Source organism: Anomaloglossus baeobatrachus, chromosome 1, assembly GCF_048569485.1.
Source record: "Anomaloglossus baeobatrachus isolate aAnoBae1 chromosome 1, aAnoBae1.hap1, whole genome shotgun sequence".
NCBI classification, from domain to species: domain Eukaryota; kingdom Metazoa; phylum Chordata; class Amphibia; order Anura; family Aromobatidae; genus Anomaloglossus; species Anomaloglossus baeobatrachus.
This window is the reverse complement of record NC_134353.1, coordinates 740,483,563-740,507,886: the sequence shown is the minus strand read 5'-3', so window position 1 is coordinate 740,507,886 and position 24,324 is coordinate 740,483,563. Positions and strand designations below refer to the sequence as shown.

The 24,324-nt window shown below is 48.7% G+C and overlaps 1 protein-coding gene across 1 annotated transcript in view; it reads right to left on the bottom strand.

Moving 5' to 3' along the window:
* The window catches only part of SBNO1 (strawberry notch homolog 1), a 196,503-nt gene that overhangs the window by 151,856 nt on the left and 20,323 nt on the right, over positions 1-24,324 (bottom strand). Inside the window, exon 3 of the mRNA XM_075322794.1 lies at positions 1,737-2,043. Coding sequence (XP_075178909.1) covers positions 1,737-2,043 — 307 coding nt within the window. The remainder of the gene's footprint in view (positions 1-1,736; positions 2,044-24,324) is intronic.

Below are 24,324 nucleotides of genomic sequence, written 5' to 3'. Positions count from 1 at the left end.
AGTCTCCCAATTAGGAGCGACAAAGAAACATGCAATGTTCACCACTAAACGCTGCGTTCATATGCAATGAAGGATTTTGTCCCAATGCTGCCAGCGACAGGACGTACTTTGTGAGCGATGCACTACCGTCCCTCAGATTACTACAGCAGCCATAGTGTGAGATGTATGTACGCTAGCCCCACTGTCTCCTTAGTGATGTACAGACTCCAGCCCCAGCATCTGCTATATTATGTATATTCTCCACCCCCAGTGTCTCCTTTCTGATATACATACACAACAGTGTCTCTTGTGATGTATATGGCAGATTCTCAGTTTCTCTTATGTGATTTATACGGCAGACTTCCCAATGAGCATTATAAATGTAACCTGAACAATAATGAATTTCCCACCGTGAAAACACATGCAGTGTAATATGCTTCTGTGTTCGGTACAACTTACTGCTGCGGGGTCTTAACAAAACTTATCACAGACTTGTCTGCACTCCAGACCGAAGCAAAACTGGAAAAACAGTCATGAGTAGCAACATCATCACCACCACCTAACATCCCATGTTGCATCAAAGAAGCAGTTCCAGCCAGCACATTAGGGATGAATTAAATGCTGTAACTAAATATAGAAAGATCATTTCAAAGTTGATCATGTTATATGGGCTACAACTGATTGTATAAAAGACTCAAATAGCGCGTGGCAGAAAAATAAGGTTCCCCACCCCTGGACTAGTGCGCAAGAGAAATTTGCTTTGTATGTATGACAAATTGACATAGCAAAAATCGCAAACCAATCAGTACAAAATTAAAAAAGGGGCTGGCCAGGTAAGGAATGAAAGTCCGATTCTCTGGTGTACAACAGCAAGAGCGGGCAGCCACACTCGTGATTTCAAGTATGCAACTTGCATATATGAGGTCATGTGCAGACTAAATGCGCGTGGCCTCGCTCAATTCACTTGTCCTGAACGAGGCTGCACAAGTGTAGTTGGAATATGTTGCAGTAAGTATGCAAATTTCATACTGTCACATGACCACTTATTCTCACAGACTACGGGAGAATCATGACCGCACGTGGGGCACATGCAGTGAGGATTCAAAAGTTTGCAGTCACAGAAAGACTAAGGCTAAGTTCACACTTGTGTTTTGCATCAGTCACAGTCATCAGTTGCGTGACTGATGCAATGGAAGCGTTGCAGATAGTGGCACAACTGATTTGACTGATGCTGAAGAAAAAAAAAAAACAAAACTACACGATCCGTTTTGGGGTTATTTTTTTATTTATTTTTTTTTACAGTTTTACCGGCGGACGGCTTTTGTGAACAATCAGCTGATCATTCCGGCCGCTGGAACTGAATTTACAGTCATCATGGTTTTTTTATTGTGCGCATGCTCACAGCAAAAACGATACACCGCACACAAAAATAAATTACATTCAGCGTTGCTCCCGCCTGACGGTCAGTCGGTAAACTACTGATTTGTCAGCGGTGGATGCAACGCAGGACCATCAGTCCCAATCTGTCGCTAATTGAAGCCTATGGGGGAAAAAACTGATTCCTGCAAAATATTTAGCAGGATACCGTAATTCCTCAAGGCGACGGATTGTGACTGATGCAAAACAATGCAAGTGTGAACTTTAGGCTAAAGACTTTCAACCCGAAGCTGGACATCCTTGTTTTCTGATTCCAAACAAGGAACTCAGCACAGCCTGCAATGACCAGATGCATGTTAACAGGTAAGAGTTATACATACTTGCAGCAGTTGCAACTGGCTGGGCGATATTTGAAGGTGGTTTCAGTTTCATTAATTTATTAAGACTGCTGGTTTTCAGAAGGTCTTTTAGCTGGATTTGTTCTTTAGAAGGTACAGCAGATACAGTGGTTTGGACGACAGGGGCAGCTGTAGATGGTCTTGTTGCAGCGGCGGTTTGAAGAATTTTTGTCACTGTGATAGTCTGGCGAGCTGAAGTAACAGTAGGAGTCTTTGTCATCACTATTGTGTTGCCAAGTGTTGGTAATTGATTTATTTGATTTAGGACAAAGGTTGTAGTTGATGGAGGCTGAAAAAGAATTAAAAAAACACACACACACCTGTAAATAGTTGTTGACTTTGAAGTCTTATACATACAGTTTCCAGTACATTAAAAATAAATAAATAAATTAAATAAAATGGAGCAGAATGAGACCGTACCATTAAAAAAAAGTATGTGCACAAAGTATTTGCACCAGAAATTTCAGCATCACATGTGCATCTCTTGGCAGGAAAAATGCTGCAGATTTGGTGCAGATTTTTCCCCACTCAGAACATGTGAAATCTTCAGCAAAAACACTAAGAACCTACATGAGGCAGATTTAATTCTGCTGCAAATATGGAAGGCAAAAATAAAAAAAAAAAAAAAAAAAGAATCTGGTACACAAGGCTTCAGGAATCTCATTCACTTTGCAGGGACTAGGAAATTCTTCACGTTTTGTCATACATCAGCGCAGGAGAAAAAACCCCAAAACAAATAAAAATGCAACAAAAACTTCAACGTGTGCTCAGGGCCTTATTGTGAAATCTTTCTTGTATGCAGATATGAGCCCAGAGTTCAGGTCAGGTTACATGATCTACAGCGGCATTAATGACTTCCGATTGGTAAACACTTACCATTCCACGGTCATGTAACATTCTGTTTAGGGCCTGTGCACATGTGGTTTTGTTTCATTTAAATCGCAAAACCTGAAAAGGTTTCCTGATTATTGAGAATCCAGAGGCTCATGAACAAATTGCTACTTTTTGACTTGTAAGCTAGGTGCAGATCTAAAGGGGGCTTTACACGCTACGACATCGCTAATGCGAACTTGTTGGGGGTCACGGAATTGGTGACGCACATCCGGCCGCATTAGCGATGCCGTTGCGCGTGACACCGATGAGCGCTTTTGCATCGTTGCAAAAATGTGCAAAAATCGCTCATCGGTGACATGGGGGTCCATTCTCAAATATCGTTACTGCAGCAGTAACGAGGTTGTTCCTCGTTCCTGCGGCAGCACACATCGCTCCGTGTGACACCGCAGGAACGAGGAACCTCTCCTTACCTGCCTCCCGCCCGCAATGCAGAAGGAAGGAGGTGGGCGGGATGTTACGTCCCGCTCATCTCCGCCCCTCCGCTTCTATTGGGCGGCCGCTCAGTGACGTCGCACGGACCACCCCCTTAGAAAGGAGGCGGTTCGCCGGTCATAGCGACGTCGCCGGGCAGGTAAGTATGTGTGACGGGTCTGGGCGATGTTGTGCGACACGGGCAGCGATGTGCCCGTGTCGCGCAAAAGATGGGGGCGGGTACCCACTAATATAATATAATATAATATAATATATATATTATATATATATATATTCTCTCTCTCTCTCTTCAGCCTCTTACACACGTTCGTGAAAAACCACGCACGTTTTTCACGGACGTGTGTAAGAGGTGCATTTTGCCCTTTGTGAGCAGTGTTTATGGCCTAAGTGCGTTCTCCATGTGTTATCCATGATAACACATGGAGAGCGAGAACTTTCTACTCACCTGTCCCTGGCACTGATCTTCAGTCTCCGGTCCTACCGACTCCCAGCTGCTGCTTCCGGCTGCATTGAAGTGAATATTCAATGAGCGGCGGTCAGAAGCAAGCGACAGCAGTGGCAGAGACAAGAGGGCTGGGGAAGGGGAGTAAAGATTTTTTTTATTTTCTCAAACACGTGTGTTTTCTCAGGCACGTGTCACACGGAACACCTCTGTGTGGTCCGTTTGCGTTCCGTGTGACACCGTGATGCCGGAGAAAAACTGACATGTTGACGTGTGGAGCACACGGACACACATATGCTCCACACATACACATGGCCCATGGCAGAACACACACGTGACCGCAGACCCATTGATTTTAATGGGTCTACGTGTGCCCGTGTCTCCGGTACGTGAGGAAAAGGACCAAACACGTACCGGAGACAAGGACGTGTGAAAAGCCTTAAGCTGCGTTTTTCCTGCCAAGAGATGCCGAAATAGTGCAGCAATATCTGCACCAAATACTGAACGTGCGCACATACCTTTACACAGGATGGTTTTGCTCATTCTTAGTAGCTGTTTACACTGAAATCATTCATGATAATCTTTCAATGTAAACACAGTCTGACTAGTTTCACAATTTTAGGAGACAGAGGCTGGCACACAATGTAGCCAATAAATAACATACAGTTTGGCCTAACTTGAGGGAAGGGGAAAATAAACCCATTACATTTTCAAATAAATAGTATGCAATTCTACATAATCAAGCTTTAACCTGTTTCAATTTAGTGCAATCATAAAAAGGAATTTTTTCTTCTTTACTAAAAAAACCCAAGAAGTATTTTTTCTATAAACCACAATTACACAACATTTTGTACAAGTATTTGTCTTTTACTTTCAGTTTTTTAAGGAGGTAATAAGTATTTGTAAAATCGACAATTTCAAAGATTACATTAATATCTTGCAAGGTATAAGACTTAGGCCCTGTGCGCACTTACCGGATTTTGCCGCGGATTTTCTGCGGATTTGCTGCATGTTTCGCTGCAGAAAATGTTCATAACATCTCTGCAGTGAATCACCAGCAAATCCTATAAAGAAAAAAAATCCTGTGCGCACTGGGCGGAATTTGACAGCTGCATGTTTTGCTGCGGGAATCCCGCAGCAAAAACAAGTGCATGTCACTTCTTTTCCGCACATCGCTGCGGGATTTCACTCCATTGACTCCAATGTTAATCATGAAATCCCGCAGGGAATAACGCAGGCAGCAAATTCTGTGCGGTTCACTGCGTTTTCCTGCGTTATTCCCTGCGGTATTTCGCGGTTTACCTCCGGTAATGTACATCGCCTGTCTGCTGTTTTGCAGGGAAGTGATGTCATTACAGGAAGAGGAAGCAAAGCAGAGAGTAAACACAAACACATCACAGACACAGAACACACATAGAAAGAAAACGGAAATATAGAAAACAAAGAACGTGGGCTCCGCTGTATATTTACCGTCCAGCCGAGGTAAGCACACAGCGGCGGCCCGGTATTCTCAGGCTGGGGAGGGAGAGGGGCAGGGTTAATGTCCCCTGCCTCACTCCCCCTCCCGCAGCCGAGAATATCAGCCGCAGCTGCCCCGGCACTGTCGCATACATTATGCGGCAGCACCGGCGTGTCCTCGGCTCTTCTTGCCGCCGTGTAGCAGTGGCAGCAAGGTAATACAAGGGGTTAATGATGGTGGGGGACCACCGCCATTAACTCCAGGCTTGATCATGGCAGCGGCTATGTGACAGCTGACATGATCAACCCGTAAGTAAAGTGAAAAAAACAAAGACACCGAAAAATCCTTTATTTTAAATAAAACAAACAAGCCTCGTTCACCATTTTATTAACCCCTCCCGCACCAAAGCTCCGGCGTAATCCACCGCTCCGACGTCCTGCGCTGCTTACATCCAGCCGCGACTGTCACAGACACAGCGCTGAATGAAAGCAGCAGACAGCAGAGGTAATTAACGGTCATTTCCCACGGCCGGTAATGTGAACTCACTGCCGACCGTGGGAAATGCAGCGATCTGTCCTCTATCTATCCCTCTGTCTATCTATCTATCCCTCTATCTATTCTTCTGTCTATCTACTATCTCAGAATTAAATGACTTTTTTTTTTTTTCCAATGTGCTTTATTGCATTGAATGCAATAAAGCACATCCCAACCCGCACGCGGCAAAACCGCGAATAATACCGCGGTAAAACCGCAGCAAACCGCGACAAACCGCATGCGGTTTTCGGGTGCGGTTTCCCGCGGTTTTTTACCGCGTGTGCGGTAATCTTTGAGAGCATGCGGAATTTTCTCAAGAAAATTCCATTTCCCAGTGCGCACATAGCCTAAAGGACGGGCACATTGTCCTGAAAAAACTAGAAGCCCTGGAAAGCGCTCTTATTCCTCAATTTTTGCCCAAACTTTGATTACTAGAGATGTGCAATATCCTCCTGTGATTGAATTCCACTAACTCTTGGGACAACGATGGTGGCATAATTTTAACCGATTAATTGAAGTAGTAAACTGCCAAAACTATGCCAACTTCACTTCTTTATCCACCCCCCCCCACCCCCCGAAATAGAAAAGGAGCAGGCAAGGAATGTTACGGGAGATTTTTGCATCCGAAGCGAAAACCAAGTGTTTCCACTCAGACTCTCTTCTCATCCGTAACATCTTTTCTTGCAAGTTCAAAGATTAGTAACAGGGTTTTTGAAGGTTGAATAAGATGGACATTGATCTTACACGTCATAAATTTCTTTACCAGACAGACGTGCTTGATGACCGAACGATGAAGGGAATTTTGTTTACTTACCGTAAATTCCTTTTCTTCTAGCTCCTATTGGGAGACCCAGACAATTGGGGTGTATAGCTTCTGCCTCCGGAGGCCACACAAAGTATTACACTTTAAAAAGTGTAACCCCTCCCCTCTGCTATACACCCTCCCGTGCATCACGGGCTCATCAGTTTTGGTGCCAAAGCAGGAAGGAGGAAACTTATAAATTGGTCTAAGGTAAATTCAATCCAAAGGATGTTCGGAGAACTGAAACCATGACCGAAAAGAACAATTCAACATGAACAACATGTGTACACAAAAGAACAACAGCCCGAAGGGAACAGGGGCGGGTGCTGGGTCTCCCAATAGGAGCTAGAAGAAAAGGAATTTACGGTAAGTAAACAAAATTCCCTTCTTTGTCGCTCCATTGGGAGACCCAGACAATTGGGATGTCCAAAAGCAATCCCTGGGTGGGTAAAAGAATACCTCGATAACAAGAGCCGAAAAACGGCCCCCTCTTACAGGTGGGCAACTGCCGCCTGAAGGAGTCGCCTACCTAGGCTGGCATCTGCCGAATCATCGGCATGCACCTGATAGTGTTTCGTGAAAGTGTGCAGACTCGACCAGGTAGCCGCCTGACACACCTGCTGAGCCGTAGCCTGGTGTCGCAATGCCCAGGAAGCACCGACGGCTCGGTAGAATGGGCTTTCAGCCCTGCAGGAATCGGAAGCCCAAAAGAACGGTAGGCTTCAAGAATCGGTTCCTTGATCCACCGAGCCAAGGATGACTTGAAAACCTGAAATCCCTTACTCTGGCCCGCGATAAAGACAAGAGCGCATAGGACCGGCGCAGGGGCGCCGTGCGAGAAGTGTAGAGCCGGAGTGCTCTCACCAGATCTAATAAATGCAAATCCTTTTCACATTGGTGAACTGGATGCGGACCCAAAGAGTAAGAAGATATCCTGATTGAGATGAAACGGGGATACCTTAGGGAGAAAGTCCGGGACCGGACGTAGAACCACCTTATCCTGGTGAGACACCAGGAAGGAGGCTTTGCCTGACAGCGCTGCTAGCTCAGACACTCCTTTGAGTGATGTGACTGCCACTAGGAAGGCTACCTTTTGCGAAAGGCGAGATAGAGAGATCCCGCATCAGCTCGAAAAGTGACTTCTGAAGAGTCGTCAGCACCCTGTTAAGATCCGAGGGTGCTAACGGACGCTTGTAAGGTGGGACTATGTGGCCAACCCCCTGCAGGAACGTGCGGACCTGCGGAAGCCTGGCTAGACGCTTTTGAAAAAACACGGAAAGCGCCGATACTTGTCCCTTGAGCCTTGAGAGAGCCGAGAGACAAGCCCTTGTCCATTCCAGATTGAAGGAAAGAAAAGTGGGCAAGGCAAACGGCCAGGGAGTAAAACCCTGAGTCAGAGCACCAGGATAAGAAGATCCTCCAAGTCCTGTGATAGATCTTGGCGGACGTTGGTTTCCTGGCCTGTCTCATGATGGCAATGACGTCTGGAGATATCCCTGATGACGCTAGGAGCCAGGACTCAATGGCCACACAGTCAGGTTTAGGGCCGCAGAATTCAGAAGGAAAAATGGCCCTTGAGACAGCAAGTCTGGTCGGTCTGGGAGTGCCCACGGTTGACCCACCGTGAGGTGCCACAGATCCGGGTACCACGATCACCTCGGCCAGTCTGGGCGACGAGGATGGCGCGGCGACAGTCTGACCTGATCTTGCGTAACACTCTGGGCAGTAGTGCCAGAGGAGGAAATACATAAGGCAGTCGAAACTGCGACCAGTCCTGAAGTAGCGCGTCTGCCGCCAGAGCTCTGTGATCCTTGGACCGAGCCATGAATGCCGGGACTTTGTTGTTGTGCCGAGAGGCCATTAGATCGACGTCCGGCGTTCCCCAGCGGCAACAGATCTCTAGAAACACGTCCGGGTGAAGAGACCATTCCCCTGCGTCCATGCCCTGGCGACTGAGAAAATCTGCTTCCCAGTTTTCTACGCCCGGGATGTGAACTGCGGAGATGGTGTAGGCTGTGGCTTCCGCCCACAGCAGAATCCGCCTAACTTCTCGGAAGGCTTGACGACTGCGTGTGCCGCCCTGGTGGTTGATGTACGCAACCGCCGTGGCGTTGTCCGACTGTATGCGGATCTGCCTGCCCTCCAGCCACCGCTGGAACGCCTTTAGGGCTAGATACACTGCCCTTATCTCCAGAACATTGATCTGAAGGGAGGACTCTGTCGGAGTCCAGGTTCTCTGAGCAGAGTGGTGGAGGAAGACCGCTCCCCACCCTGACCGACTCGCGTCCGTCGTGACCATAGCCCCGGCTGGGGGCCGGAAGGATTTTCCCTTCGCCCAGGAAGTGGAAGGAAAAAGACGTTCTTGTCTAGGGACGTCGACCTCCTGTCCCATTTGTGGTGTCCGATAGAAGCGGACGCAGACGAAACTGCGCAAGGGAACTGCCTCCCTTGCTGCCACCATCTTCCTTAGAAAGTGCATGAGGCGCCTCAAGGGGTGTGACTGGGCCCGAAGGAGAGAGTGCACCCCTGTCTGTAGTGAACGCTGATTATGCAGCGGAAGCTTCACTATCACTGAGAGAGTATGAAACTCCATCCCGAGGTAACTCAGTGATTGGGTCAGTATCAGTTTTGACCTTAGAAATTTGATGATCCACCCGAACCCCTGGAGAGTCTCCAGAGCAATGGTCAGGTTGTGTTGACATGCCACCCAGGAGGGTGTCTTGACTAGAAGATCGACTAGGTAAGTGATCACCGAGTGGCCCTGAGAGTGTAGGACCGCCACCACTGCTGCCATGACCTTGGTGAAGACCCGTGGGGCTGTTTCCATGCCGAAGGCAGTGCCCCGAACTGAAGGTGTTCGTCCCCGATGGCGAAACGCAGGAAACGTTGATGCTCTGGTGCAATCGGCATATGGAGATAAGCATCCCTGATGTCGATTGATGCTAGGAAGTCTCCTTGTGCCATCGAGGCGATGACAAAGCGGAGAGATTCCATCCGGAACCGTCAGGTTCTCACATGTCTGTTGAGCAGTGTGAAGTCCAGAACGGGGCGGAATGATCCGTCCTTTCTTGGTACCACGAACAAGTTGGAGTAAAAACCGCGACTACGTTCTTGAAGGGGAACGGGTAACGCAACTCCTCCTGCCTTCAGAGTGTTCACCGCCTGAAAACGTGCATCAGCTCGCTCGGAGGGCGGAGATGTTGTGAAGAAACGAGTCGGAGGACGAGAACTGAGCTCTATCCTGTAACCGTGAGACAGAATGTCTCTCATCCAACGGTCTTGGACATGTGGAGACCGCTCCCCTGACCTGGACCGCCATGCAGAAGAGTTTCTCTGGCTCTTCTGCTTCTTGAAAGCAGAGACTGCCTTCCATTCTCGTAGCCACATAGCCTTGCGGACTGCCACCGGATTGGCGGATGCTACCGCTGTACGGCAAGCCGAGTCCAGGACAGCATACATGGCGTCGGATGAAAAAACCGACGCCTGGGACGTCAAAGACGCTAATTGCGTAGCAGAGTATGACCGCATTAATCTCAGACAGAGCAGCTGAGATAGCCTGGAGTGCCCACACTGCTGCAAAGGCTGGGGCAACGGACGCTCCTATGGCTTCATAGATGGATTTCATTAGGAGCTCTATCTGCCTATCCGTGGCATTCTTGAGCGTTGAACCGTCAGCCACTGCTACTACGGATGTAGCCGCCCGTCTAGAGACTGGAGGGCCACCTTGGAACACTGAGCCCAACCCTTAACCACGTCAGAGGGGAAGGGATAACGTGTGTTATTAATGCGTTTAGTAAAACGCTTGTCCGGGAAAGCCCTGTGCTTCTGGACAGCATCTCTGAAGCATTGAGAGCCACGTCCGGACAGAGTCCTGGGCTGCGACCTCCGCCTCATCCTCTAGAGAGTCCTCAAGCTGAGACTCTTGATGAAGTCGGGGAAGATTCTAAGCAAGACCGCTTAGCCGGTTTGGGACTGCAGTCCGTGCCGGGGTCCCCCACGTAATAACTAGAGGTCCCCCCAGGAGCACGCTTCGTCGCGGACCGAGCGGGGCCTGTGAGCGATCCCGCAGTGCCCGGGGCCTGTGTAAGGGGCCGGTCTGGGCTGCAAGCTTCTAGTATCTTAGCAGACCATATGTCCATAGACTGAGCCCTGGATTGTGAAAATGACTCAGTCTTTCAGCAAAAGCTGCAAACTCTGTCCCTGCCGTCTGGACCGGGGACGCCGGCGGTTCTACCCGGGCCGAGTCCAACCAGTGCCCCAGGCTCCGGCTGAGCGAGTGCTCACAGTGATCACTGAATATGTACCGCCGAACTGTGAAAATGCATACAATTATATATATATATATATTAATATATATATATATATATATATATATATATATATATATATATATATATAATATTATATTATATTATATTATATTATATTATATTATATTATATTATATTATATTATATTATATTATATTATATTATATTATATTATATTATATTATATTATATTATATTATATTATATTATATTATATTATATTATATTATATTATATTATATTTATATATATATATATATATATATATATATATATATATATATATATATATATATAATATTATATTATATTATATTATATTATATTATATTATATTATATTATATTATATTATATTATATTATATTATATTATATTATATTATATTATATTATAATATATATATATATATATATATATATATATATATATATATACATATATATATACATATATATATACACATACATATATATATACATACATATATATATACACATACATACATACACACACACAGTTCAGCACTCTAGGTGGCCCAGCCCGATGGGAAGAAGCCACCTGGCTTACCGACCGCTCAAGCAGTGTGTGCTGCTTAAAAACATGGCTGTCGGCGTTTACAGGGGAAGAGGGGGCCGTGGGCGTAACCCCAAAAGTGCGGGAATTTGGAGTCCCGGAGTGAAAAGTGAGGGGGGCGGAGGACAGCCAAGTGTGCTCCAGCCCTCACTGTCGGCGTCAGACCGACCGTCCCGCCCCTCCCCCTGACTGGCAGGTCCGGGGGCGGGAGTTTAAGGCACTAGGCCGCAAAAGCCGGGGGCTAAAGTTAAAAACCTCTGCCGGCCAGCATGCGCGGTCGGCGCGGTAGTCCCGTACTACCCCCGCAATCGCTGCCAAGTCCAAGGTGCTCCATGCACCGTCCCTAAGGGGACACTGAGTACCTATGCGGGGATCTGTGCCATAGAGTGATTAGTGAGGGGGGCGGAGGACAGCCAAGTGTGCTCCAGCCCTCACTGTCGGCGTCCGACCGACCGTCCCGCCCTGCCCCCTGACTGGCAGGGCCGGGGGCGGGAGTTTAAGGCACTAGGCCGCAAAAGCCGGGGACTAAAGTTAAAACCGCGGCCGGCAAGCAGGCGCGGTCGGCGCGGTAGTCCCGGCGTCATACCAATCACTGCAGTCGCTGCAGCGTCTGAGGTCCAGGTGCTCTATGCACCGTCCCCAAGGGGACACAGAGTACCTGTAGATGCAGGGCCCTGTCCCTGATGATACTCAGTCTCCTGTCCGTCAGATTCCCTCAGGGGCTGCGGAGGGAGCCCGGTCCCAGTGCCTGGATGACCGGATAGGATCCCACTTCTCCCAGAGCCCCTAAGGGATGGGGAAGGAAAACGGCATGTGGCTCCTGCCTGTGTACCCGCAATGGGTACCTCAACCTTAACAACACCGCCGACTCAGTGGGGTGAGAAGGGAGCATGCCGGGGGCCCTGTGAGGGGCCCTCTTTTCTTCCATCCGATAAAATCAGCAGCTGCTGCTGCTGACTAAAATGGGAGCATGAGTGCATGTGTGCCTCCTTCAACACAAAGCATAAAACTGATGAGCCCGTGATGCACGGGAGGGTGTATAGCAGAGGGGAGGGGTTACACTTTTTAAAGTGTAATACTTTGTGTGGCCTCCGGAGGCAGAAGCTATACACCCCAATTGTCTGGGTCTCCCAATGGAGCGACAAAGAAAGTTTATTTTTAAGAAGCTCCGACCTACACCTGATGTAGTTAACTTTTCTCTGTCACAATTTCAAAATGACATTTTCTACTAAAAATTATTAAGTGCACGTGCACTTGTCAAAGTTAAGACTTGTTTCCATAGCAGCAAGATGTATTTTCGTCTACTAGAAATATTCAGCAACTAATTATCAGTAGCCTCATACTGCTACTGCAGATGTGTCCTCAGATCTCCGCAGGTATATGACATTGCTCATGCTTTGGAATCCTTTTTGTGGTTTGTTTTTTTGGAAGATAAAAATGTGTAACTTTTTTTTTGTTGTTTTTGGGAGAATATGGGAAATCCATGAATCCTGCATGCGTATATCAGTCATACAAGGCATTACCTAAATGCCTACACGCTGCCAAGCATAAAAGGCTATCGGGGTAACCAAAAATCTTATTTTTCTAAGTATATCAACGTCAATCTATTTTTACTCACTGCTTGATGGCCCCCACGGAGCCCACACACGGCCTAGCGGAGCCCACACACGGCCTAGCGGAGCCCACACACGGCCTAGCGGAGCCCACACACGGCCTAGCGGAGCCCACACACGGCCTAGCGGAGCCCACACAGTGTTAGGGGCCACACAATAAAAAGATACTCACTTCTCTTTCCCCTGCTGCTCCTGGTTTCGGCAGCAAATTCTCTCAAGCTCTTCAATGCCCACCAATAATTGAGGTCATCGCACCCTCTGGTCTGAGACATCAGATAAAGAAGGAAGAGGAGAGCTGTCTGCTCCCTTCCCCATCAATTACTGCTTTCAACTGTATCAACATCCAAGACCAGCATCTTGGGCCAAATAAAGTCATCATGAGGGCCAGATTTGGGCCGCAGGCCAGAGTTTAACATATGTGGTCAAGAGCCAATACATCTCAGTGTCACACTGCCACCGTTAGCTTATCTTCTTCCATAGTGCATCACGGTTCCATCTCTTTCCCAAGCAAGTGACAAACACAAAGAATGTAAGTCATTAGACAAGGCTATTTTAATTGCTCCACAGTCCAGTTCTGATGCAGAGGTGACTCTTGTAAGAGTGTTTGGTCATGGACAGGGGTGAGCATGGTTCTTCTGACATGTTAACGGGTATGCTGCTAGCTGAGATTCAGTGTTTGCGCCTTTCCATCACCGCCTGAAGTAGCTTTCAGCAATACGTATTAGTAGTGCTTCCGTAGAAATGCACCATATTGCCGAACATTCACTCCCAATAAGCATCAATGAACGGGGCGTGGCTTGAGCTTGATGGCAGGCAGACGTGCTCTGTAGGAGCTCTTGCAAGCTGAGGTGGCAAATAACATAGCAAAACCCACCTGGCACTCTCTAACATGCCGGGGAAGAGAGGCACAGCACCACAGACTGGACCACCAGCCCTGAGAAGCAGCAGCGCAGCAGTGGATCGTCTGTTCAAAGGGGGGAAGCTCTCTCCGGTCTCCAGGCCTGCTTCAGTAATGGCACCTGCATCCATGAGGCAGGGGCCTGCAGCAACAGCAGCCGTCAGTGGTGGCAGCGGGACAGAAGTGGCGGTGGCGATGCATAGCGTGCAGGTACAGGGCGGTACCGTCAGAGATCAGCTGGGCCCGAGATCTCTGCTTTCGTCACAGAGACCAGTGGTGCAGGGGTATACAGGAGGTGAGGCTGCTGCACAGAATACTCAGAAGGAGGGGGGCGGTGGAGTTCAGGCCCCACAGCAGAGCTTGATGAGCCAGGCTGGTGAAGAGAGCAGGAGTCTGGGCACTGATGGAGATATGCATGGGGGTAATGAATGCAGGGCCTCCCAGGCATGTCAGGAGTTGTCAGGCTCCCAAAGCAGTCAATCCCCACACAGTCAGGGGAACCAAAATGGAGGTCAGCTCACACAAGGAGTTAACCCAGGAAGCTCCACTGTGGATACAGAGCGCATCCTGCAGCTGCTGGCTGCTCTCCCCACCAAACATGACCTGGACAATCTAGTTACTAAAATGGAGGCGGCACATGAGAGGGCTCTGTCCATTGTGAAAGGGGACATTGATGCTCTGGATACACGCACCACTGCAGTGGAGAATGATGTGTTTACACTATTTGAAAGAGTTAACACACTGGAGCAAACTCTATCCAAAGCTAGTACACACCTGCAAAATGTCGCCATCCTGTTAGATGATCAAGAAAACAGGGGGAGGCGAAATAATATTCGTTTAAAAGGCATCCCAGAAGAGATAGCAGCAGCTGCCCTCCCTAAGGGTACTTTCACACTTGCGTTATTTTCCTTCCGTTACAATCCGCCCTTTTGGGAAACAGCGGAATCCGTTAACGGATTCCGCTGTTTCCCATAGACTTGTATGGTTGACGGATTGTACCAAAAGGAGCTGCGTTGCTTCCGCTGGGCGACGCTCCGTTGCTTCCGCCCAGCGGGAGGAACGCAGCATGTAACGTTATTTTGAGCAGCGGAATCCTCTGGATTTCACTGCGCATGCTCTTTTTTTTTTTTTTTTAAATCAAACTTTATTTTGGCTCGCGGTGGCCGAACGTTCAGCTGAGCGCCCGGCCGTCGGCAAGCGACAGCGCTCAGCTGAATGACCGGCCACCAGCATGCCCGGCCGCCGGCAAGTCACAGCGCTCAGCTGAGCGCCCGCCCGCCGGCATGCCCGGGCGCCGGCAAGTGACAGCGATCAGCTGATCACCCGGCGGCCGGCTGCAGGGAGCGATCAGCTGATCACCCGGCGGCCGGGAGCGATCAGCTGATCACCCGGCAGCCGGCTGCAGGGAGCGATCAGCTGATCACCCAGCGGCCGGCTGCAGGGAACGATCAGCTGATCGTTCACTATAGTCTGCCGCTGGTAAAACCGGGAAAAAAAAAAAAAAAAAAAATCAAAACGAATTGCGTTGTTTTGCAGCATCCGTTGCATCCGTTGTGTCACTATATGCAACACATCCGTTGCATCCGTTACACAACGCAATGCAACGGATACCGTTCAACGCAAGTGTGAAAGTAGCCTAAGTCTGTAACTTTAATTTTCAACAAAGTGATGGGAGCTGCAGAGGACTCCACTTATGTGATCGACAGAGTCCACAGAGTGTTCCGCCAGGGGCCGGGTGACACAGCACAGCCGAGAGATGTTCTGTGCAGACTGCATTACTACACGGATAAAGAAGCCATACTGAGGAAGGCATGGGTCCATGGAACCGTCTCTTACAAAGGGTCTGAAATCAAGCTTTTTCCTGACATATCAGCCAGAACCCTGTATATGAGGCGTCAGCTTCTCCCTATTCTACAAAAAATTAAAGAGAAAGGAGCATCTTACAGATGGGGACATCCATTTCACCTAATAGTACGCCACAATGGAGACCAATATCTGCTGAAGCGGCCGGAGGAGGTGGAGGGTCTCTTCCAATTTCTTGATACACCGGCAGTAGAGATCCCTAACTGGCTACATATGGACAGACCCGCCGGGTTACCCCAAAGAAGAAGAGAAGGTGGACGCCGCCGTGCAAGACCTCAGAAGAGTTCCAGGGATCCCAAGCCGGCCGGAGAATCTTCCCAGGAGGAGCCAGATTGAAGACTTGGGTCTGATTGCGGTTTTTTATCTTGTGGTGGGGGGAGCGGGAGATGTGGGAGGATGGCCCCTTATAGGCCGGACGCGAACTTAAATATTGGGTTAATTGCTACTTGAAATGTATTTGTCTCTCTTTTCTTGGGTGGCAGGGAGAGAGGTGGAGAGATTATTATTCCCCCTCTATGCTCTCTTTTATCAGTTTGTGTTCCTCCCTCTTCTCTCTTTTTCTCTACCTCTTCTCTCTCTCTCTTCCCTCTCTTTCTCCTCTCTCGTCCCTTTCTCTCTTCTCTCTCTCTCTGCTCCGTCGTTTCTCTTTCGCCCCTTTTTCTCTCTTCCTCCACTCTCTCTCTTCTTTATCTTTTTCTCCCCTTTTCTATCTCTTTCGCTCTCCCTTTCACACCACCTCTCTTTGTCTCTCTCTCCCCCTAAGGGGGTCTCACATGGACCCTTCAATTGATAATGTTGATGGATAGTCTGATAAACGTGTTGTTCTTCTAAGAAATGTGCCTCTCACTGCCCTGTCGTGTAACGGGGGGGGGGGGGTGAGACGTGGGTTTTCAGTTCACTATAATATTGTCATTTCTGCCTCGAGCTTGTTTAGCTTTTGCCCTTGGTCTTCCACGCACCCCAAGGGTGGTTCTCCCAGCTGGAGAGCACCAGGTCTCTAAGTTCTTCAGAGACTGCATAGTTTTATTGTGTGAAACTTACTGGCCATTCCTTTAGGCCAGCTGTTACTGTTCATATTTTCTGTCTGCTAATACTTCTCGTTTTTTTTTTTTTCCCCCTCTCTCTCTGCTCTTTCTTCTCTGCTGCTAGTTCTTTTTTCTACCTGATTCTTGATCCCCCCCCCCACCCGATCCTTACCCCACTTTCCCGTATCCGGTCAGTGTTTTGTAGGGGGTTCAACAATGTTCCTGACCCAACATGCATAAACCAGGGAACTCGGAGGTGAAATGTGGGACATTGAATGTGAAAGGTTTACATAGCCCGGGTAAGAGGTCTATCCTGGCAAATACGTTAAAAAAAATGGGGGTCCAAATTGCATTCTTGCAAGAAACGCATCTGTGCAAACATAAACCGTTTAAATTGACATCACGCTGGTTCCCTGAGGCGTATCATAGCTTCTCGCCGGACCCGAAGTCCCGAGGTACTAGTATTCTTGTCTCGCGCTCCATCCCTTGGGAATTCATGGACTCTCGCAGTGATGACAGGGGACGGCTATTGTTGGTGAAGGGCAGGATCGCTACGCATATTTACACATTAGCTTCTATATATCTCCCCAATGTGGGGCAAATTGATACCCTGGCCGGATTTGTTGAAACTATGGAGGATTTCGTGGAGGGGACACTCATTATGGGGGGGGATTTCAATATCGCTCTAAACCCAGCTCAGGACACCTCCTCGGGGGCCTCTACACATCCTACATCAGCCCTCCGCAGGCTGCGGTACTTATTACATGAGCAGCAGCTCGTGGACACATGGAGATTGTTACACCCGTCTGACAGGGACTACTCTTTCTATTCAAATGCACATTGAGTATACTCCAGATTGGACTACTTTTTTGTAAAACATAAAGACCTCGAAAGGATCTCCAAAGCCCAGATAGATAGCATAACATTCTCTGACCATGCACTTTGCACTGTGTCTATGGTGCTACAGTCTCCGTTTCCACAGCAGTGGCAATGGAGACTGAACACTTCCCTACTGGAGGACCCTGAAAGCCTTCAGTCAGTACAGAACTCCCTGACTGAATACTTTACGTTGAACACGGGTGGGGATACATCACCAACGACGGTCTGGGAGGCCCACAAATGTGTTATTCGAGGGGTTCTCATACAGCAAGGGGCAAGAAGAAAGAGGGAAAGGGAACTAGAGGTCAACAGACTGCTAACACAGCTGAGAGATCTGGAGACACAACATAAGCAGATGCCCTCGGCAGAGGTGGGAGGAGCCTTATTCAAAGTCCGGGACGAGCTACGAAAACTACTCAACAGCAAGGCAAAAGGGGTCCTCAATAGATGCCGTAGACATTTTTATGAATACGGGAACAAGTGTAGCAAGACATTAGCGAGAGCACTCAGACAACAACAGGCGACAACCTTTATATCAAAAATTTCCCCTACACACCCTCAGGGATCAATATTACATTCTTCGGCAGAAATTGCGGAGACGTTCCAAAAATTCTATGCATCCTTATATAATTTAGAGACACATGACCCCACTTTGTCAAAATCATCTATTAAAAGTAAAATTTCAGAGTACATCAGAGAAGCAAAAATGCCGCGGTTGACAGACTCCGAGATAGCCGCATTGGAAACTCCAATTTCAAATCAAGAGCTGGTGGACGCAATAGGGTCATCCAAATCGGGAAAGGCACCTGGGCCTGATTGACTCCCCCTCGTATACTACAAAAAACTTAAGGAGATTATATCCCCACACCTCCTGTCAGCCTTTAATTCTAGGGCTTCAGAGGGCTCAACTCCCAATGCAGATTCATTGAGAGCACACATCACGGTAATACCTAAGATGGGGAAAGACCCAACACAATGTACTAGCTATCGCCCGATATCCCTGTTGAATATGGATACAAAATTATTTGCTAAAATCCTTGAAAGCAGGCTGGCACCTCTGATCTCTCAAATAATCCACCCAGATCAGGCAGGGTTTATGGCGGGTCGTGAGGCACGTGATAATACAGTTAAGGCCATTAATTTGATATATAAAGCTAAAAGTGGGGGTCTACCCTCTATCCTGCTGTCAACTGATGCCGAAAAGGCTTTTGATAAAGTGGATTGGACCTTTATGGAAGCCACGCTCGGGTGTCTGGGGTTGGGAAGTGGAATGATGGGTTGGATCATGTCTTTATACTCGGTACCCTCGGCGAGAGTCCGAGTGAATGGGATTCTGTCGGACCCATTTAAAATATCTAATGGCACCCGTCAGGGATGTCCGCTGTCTCCCTTAATCTTCATCTTGACGCTAGAACCCTTCCTCAGACACGTACGAGCCAACTCAGATATTGCGGGTATTGGGGTGGGCCATGTTACGCACAAAGTAGCTGCATATGCGGACGATCTCCTGTTTTTCGTTTCAGCCCCCAAGATCTCCCTGCCCAACTTAATGAGGGAATTCCGGAGATACTCCAGTTTATCAAATTTCAAGATAAATTTCACGAAATCTGAGGCCCTTAACATAAATCTCTCATCCAAAGAGGTGGAAGAGTTGAAGGGATCGTTTAAGTTCCGATGGGCATCCCAATCTCTAAATTACCTGGGGATACGGCTGACTGGGGATCTCGGTCTGCTCTACTCTCAAAATTTCCGTCTCTGCTGTCTTCCATTAGGCGAGACTGTGACAGATGGGGGAAATCATTATTCTCTTGGTTTGGCAGAAGCCAGATTTACAAAATGAATATCTTACCTAGAATTCTATATCTACTGCAGGCGCTCCCAATCAAAATACCCTCAGGATTTTTCAAATCTCTGGAGTCCATTCAGTCCTCCTTCATTTGGGCAGGTAAATCGGTACGAATAAAAAGAGCTATTTTGCACAGGACCAAGTGTAGCGGGGGGATTGGGCTGCCAGACATGAGAAGGTATCATTTAGCAGGTCATCTAACTAGAATGATTGATTGGTGCAGGAACGGGTCTCAAAAGGCTTGGATACAAATTGAACAGTCCTTTTCCCCAATTCCCCTCAACAAATTGCCATGGGTGCTCTCGGAGGTCCCTGCAAGCTTGAAAACACATCCAACTATCGGGTCAACTGTGAAATACTGTAATACGGGGAAGGTGCAATCAGAAATGTTACCCAGGCAATCGAGCTTGACGCCAATCCTGAGCCATCCTGCCTTTGAGCCAGGCAGAGCGGATCCAGTTTTTCAGTCTTGGGTTCGGGGCGGGGTGGATCGGGTAGAGGACTTTGGAAACCGGGACACCTGGCCGTCGGTAGAGGGATTGGCAGCTAAACAGGATCCCAGCTCACTTGGTCATTGGAGATGCTTGCAACTGGCACACTTTTTCAGTAGCCTTCCAGCCAGATCCCTCTTTCAGCGACCCAAGACACAGTTTGAACAAATATGTATGGGACCAGGCACGATACGGCATTCTCTTTCGGCAGTATATTCGCTCTTATCTTCGCCCCCGGACCAACAAATCCCCCCTTTTGCTTCACAGTGGGAACGGGATCTGGGAATCCAGCTGACACCAACACAGTGGGAAAGGGTCTTCAGATTGGCGCACACATCCTCCATCAGCTCCAGGTTTCAAGAGGCTAGCTACAAGCTGCTAACCAGATGGTACAGAGTACCTTCGAGGTTACATGCGATGTTCCCAACGGTTGATCCCATGTGCTGGCGGTGTGGCACAGCAGAGGGCAACATTCTACACGTGTTCTGGGAATGTGAGGCGATCCGGCCCTTCTGGAGGGGAGTGTCTGATATCATTTCACGGGTGACGGGTGGAGAGGAGGAATTGGGACCTGCTGCCGCCCTGTTACATCACTGCGGGACTTCTGAAAAAATATACAAAAAAATCTCTGAGGAAATTCCTCATCATGGCGGCGAGAGTGTGCATCCCAGAGAGATGGAGGAGCACAGCACCCCCCTCGCTGGTTCAATGGATCAATAAGGTCAATGACCTCGTGTATATGGAGGATCTAACTTCATCATTACACAACTCATATGAGAAATTTTGGGCCACGTGGAGGGAGTGGATGGACTTCCAGCATTCGGAGGACTATGGTGCTCTGGTGGGCAGTGTTGAGGCGGCTGAGGGAACCACAGAAGGTAGTACATAAGCGGATCCCCAGACCCCCCCCCCACCCCTTGTTACCCTCACCTGGCCCCTCCACCTCCCAGCCCCCCCACCACCCCTTCTTACCCTCACCTGGCCCCTTCACCTCCCAGCCCCCCCCCCCACCCCTTCTTACCCTCACCTGGCCCCTCCACCTCCCAGCCCTCCCCCCCCACCACCCTCCTCCTTTTCCCCAGTTTCTCACTCTTTTCTATTCTTTGTTTTATTTCTCTTGCTTTCTTTCTGGTCTTTTCCTCTTTCGCTTCTTACTATTCTTGGTGAGTTACGTATGTTACCTGTTAAATGTGAATTTATTCTTTGAAAAAGCTAGATGGAACCTTGAATGTCTATACACCTGAAAGGGGGCATTTGCGGGAACATTTTCTGTCACAATGTAAAAATGTAAAGTGTGCCTTATGTCCTATTTCTTGGTGTGTTGAATGTATCTTACAAAGGTCCATTTGATCTTAAGAACTGTTACGTGTACTGTTAAAGGATTACATTTATAAATAAAAGAATTTAAAAAAAAGAAGGGAATTTTGTTTACTTACCGTAAATTCCTTTTCTTCTAGCTCCAATTGGGAGACCCAGACAATTGGGTGTATAGCTACTGCCTCCGGAGGCCGCACAAAGTACTACACTTAAAAGTGTAAGGCCCCTCCCCTTCTGGCTATACACCCCCCCGTGGGAGCACGGGTCCCTCAGTTTTAGTGCAAAAGCAAGAAGGAGGAAAGCCAATAACTGTTTCAAAAACAAATTCAATCCGATAAACAATATCGGAGAACGTAACTTATCAACATGAACAACATGTGCACCCGAAAAACAAATACCCTAAGAAAAAACAGGGCGGGTGCTGGGTCTCCCAATTGGAGCTAGAAGAAAAGGAATTTACGGTAAGTAAACAAAATTCCATTCTTTTTCGCTCCTAATTGGGAGACCCAGACAATTGGGACGTCCAAAAGCAGTCCCTGGGTGGGTAAAAGAATACCTCGTGATCGGGCTGTCAGGCAGCCCTTTCTTACAGGTGGGCCACCGCCGCCTGCAGGACTTGTCTACCTAGGCTGGCATCCGCCGAAGCGTAGGTATGCACCTGATAATGCTTGGTGAAAGTGTGCAGACTTGACCAGGTAGCCGCCTGGCACACCTGCTGAGCCGTAGCCTGATGCCGTAATGCCCAGGACGCACCCACGGCTCTGGTAGAATGGGCCTTCAGTCCAGAAGGAGTCGGAAGCCCAGCAGAACGGTAGGCGTGAAGAATTGGTTCCTTGATCCACCGCGCAAGGGTGGATTTGGAAGCTTGCGACCCTTTATGCTGACCAGCGACCAGGATAAAGAGTGCATCCGAACGGCGCAGAGGCGCCGTGCGGGAGATGTAGATCCTGAGTGCTCTCACCAGGTCCAACAGATGTAAACCCTTTTCAAATTGGTGAACTGGATGCGGACACAAAGATGGTAAAGTGATATCCTGATTGAGATGAAAGGAAGATACCACCTTGGGAAGAAACTCTGGAATTGGACGCAGTACTACCTTGTCTTGGTGAAACACCAGGAAGGGAGATTTGCAAGATAACGCCGCCAGCTCTGACACTCTCCGAAGAGACGTGACCGCCACCAGAAAAGCCACTTTCTGTGAAAGCCGAGAAAAGGAAATCTCCTTCATAGGCTCGAAAGGTGGCTTCTGGAGCGCAATCAGAACCTTGTTCAGATCCCAGGGTTCCAATGGCCGCTTGTAAGGGGGAACGATATGACAAACCCCTTGCAGGAACGTGCGTACCTTAGGAAGTCGCGCCAGGCGCTTCTGAAAGAATACGGATAGCGCAGAGACTTGTCCTTTAAGGGAGCTAAGCGACAAACCTTTTTCCAACCCAGACTGCAGGAAGGAAAGAAAAATAGGCAATGCAAATGGCCAGGGAGAAACTCCCTGAGCAGAGCACCAAGATAAGAATATCTTCCACGTTCTGTGGTAGATCTTGGCGGAGGATGGTTTCCTAGCCTGTCTCATGGTGGCAACAACATCATGAGATAAACCTGAGGTCCCTAGGATCCAGGACTCAATGGCCACACAGTCAGGTTCAGGGCCGCAGAATTCAGATGGAAAAACGGCCCTTGAGACAGCAAGTCTGGACGGCCTGGTAGCGCCCACGGTTGTCCTACCGTGAGATGCCACAGATCCGGGTACCATGACCTCCTTGGCCAGTCTGGAGCGACGAGAATGGCGCAACGGCAGTCGGACCTGATTTTGCGGAGCACTCTGGGCAACAATGCCAGAGGTGGGAACACATAAGGTAGTCGGAACTGCGACCATGTTTTCCACCCACGTCAGAATCCGCCGGACTTCTTGAAAGGCTTGCCGACTGCGTGTTCCCCCTTGGTGGTTGATGTACGCCACCGCTGTGGAATTGTCCGACTGAATCCGGATCTGCTTGCCCTCCAGCCACTGTTGGAAGGCTCGCAGAGCAAGATAGACTGCTCTGATTTCCAGAACATTGATCTGAAGGGTGGACTCTCTCTGAGTCCACGTACCCTGAGCCCTGTGGTGAAGAAACACTGCTCCCCACCCTGATAGGCTCGCATCTGTCGTGACCACCGCCCAGGATGGGGGTAGGAACGACTTTCCTTTTGACAATGAGGTGGGAAGGAGCCACCATCGGAGAGAGTCCTTGGCTGCCTGAGAGAGGGAGACATCCCTGTCGAGGGACGTCGACTTCCCGTCCCATTGGCGGAGAATGTCCCATTGCAGAGGGCGCAGATGAAACTGCGCGAAAGGGACTGCTTCCATTGCTGCCACCATCTTCCCTAGGAAATGCATGAGGCGCCTCAAGGAGTGGGACTGGTTCTGCAGGAGAGATTGCACCCCTGTCTGCAGAGAGCACTGCTTGTCCAGTGGAAGCTTCACTATCGCTGAGAGAGTATGAAACTCCATGCCAAGATATGTTAGTGATTGGGTCGGGGTTAGATTTGACTTTGAAAAGTTGATAATCCACCCGAAACTCTGGAGAGTCTTCAGTGCCACGTCCAGACTGTGTTGGCATGCCTCTTGAGAGGGTGCCTTTATAAGTAGATCGTCCAAATACGGGATCACGGAGTGACCCTGCGAGTGCAGGACAGCTACTACTGCTGCCATGACCTTGGTGAAGACCCGAGGGGCTGTTGCCAGCCCGAAAGGTAACGCTACGAACTGCAGGTGTTCGCTTTCTATAACGAAGCGTAGAAAACGCTGATGCTCTGGCGCAATCGGCACGTGAAGATAAGCATCTTTGATGTCTATTGATGCTAAGAAATCTCCTTGAGACATTGAGGCTATGACGGAGCGTAGAGATTCCATCCGGAACCTCCTGGTTTTTACGTGTTTGTTGAGCAACTTTAGATCCAGGACGGGCCGAAAGGACCCGTCCTTCTTTGGCACCACAAACAGATTGGAGTAAAAACCGTGACCTTGTTCCTGAAGAGGAACGGAAGTCACCACTCCTTCCGCCTTTAGAGCGGCCACCGCCTGCAGCAGAGCATCGGCTCGGTCGGGCGGTGGGGAAGTTCTGAAGAAACGAGTTGGAGGACGAGAGCTGAACTCTATCCTGTACCCGTGAGACAGAATGTCCCTCACCCAACGGTCTTTGACCTGTGA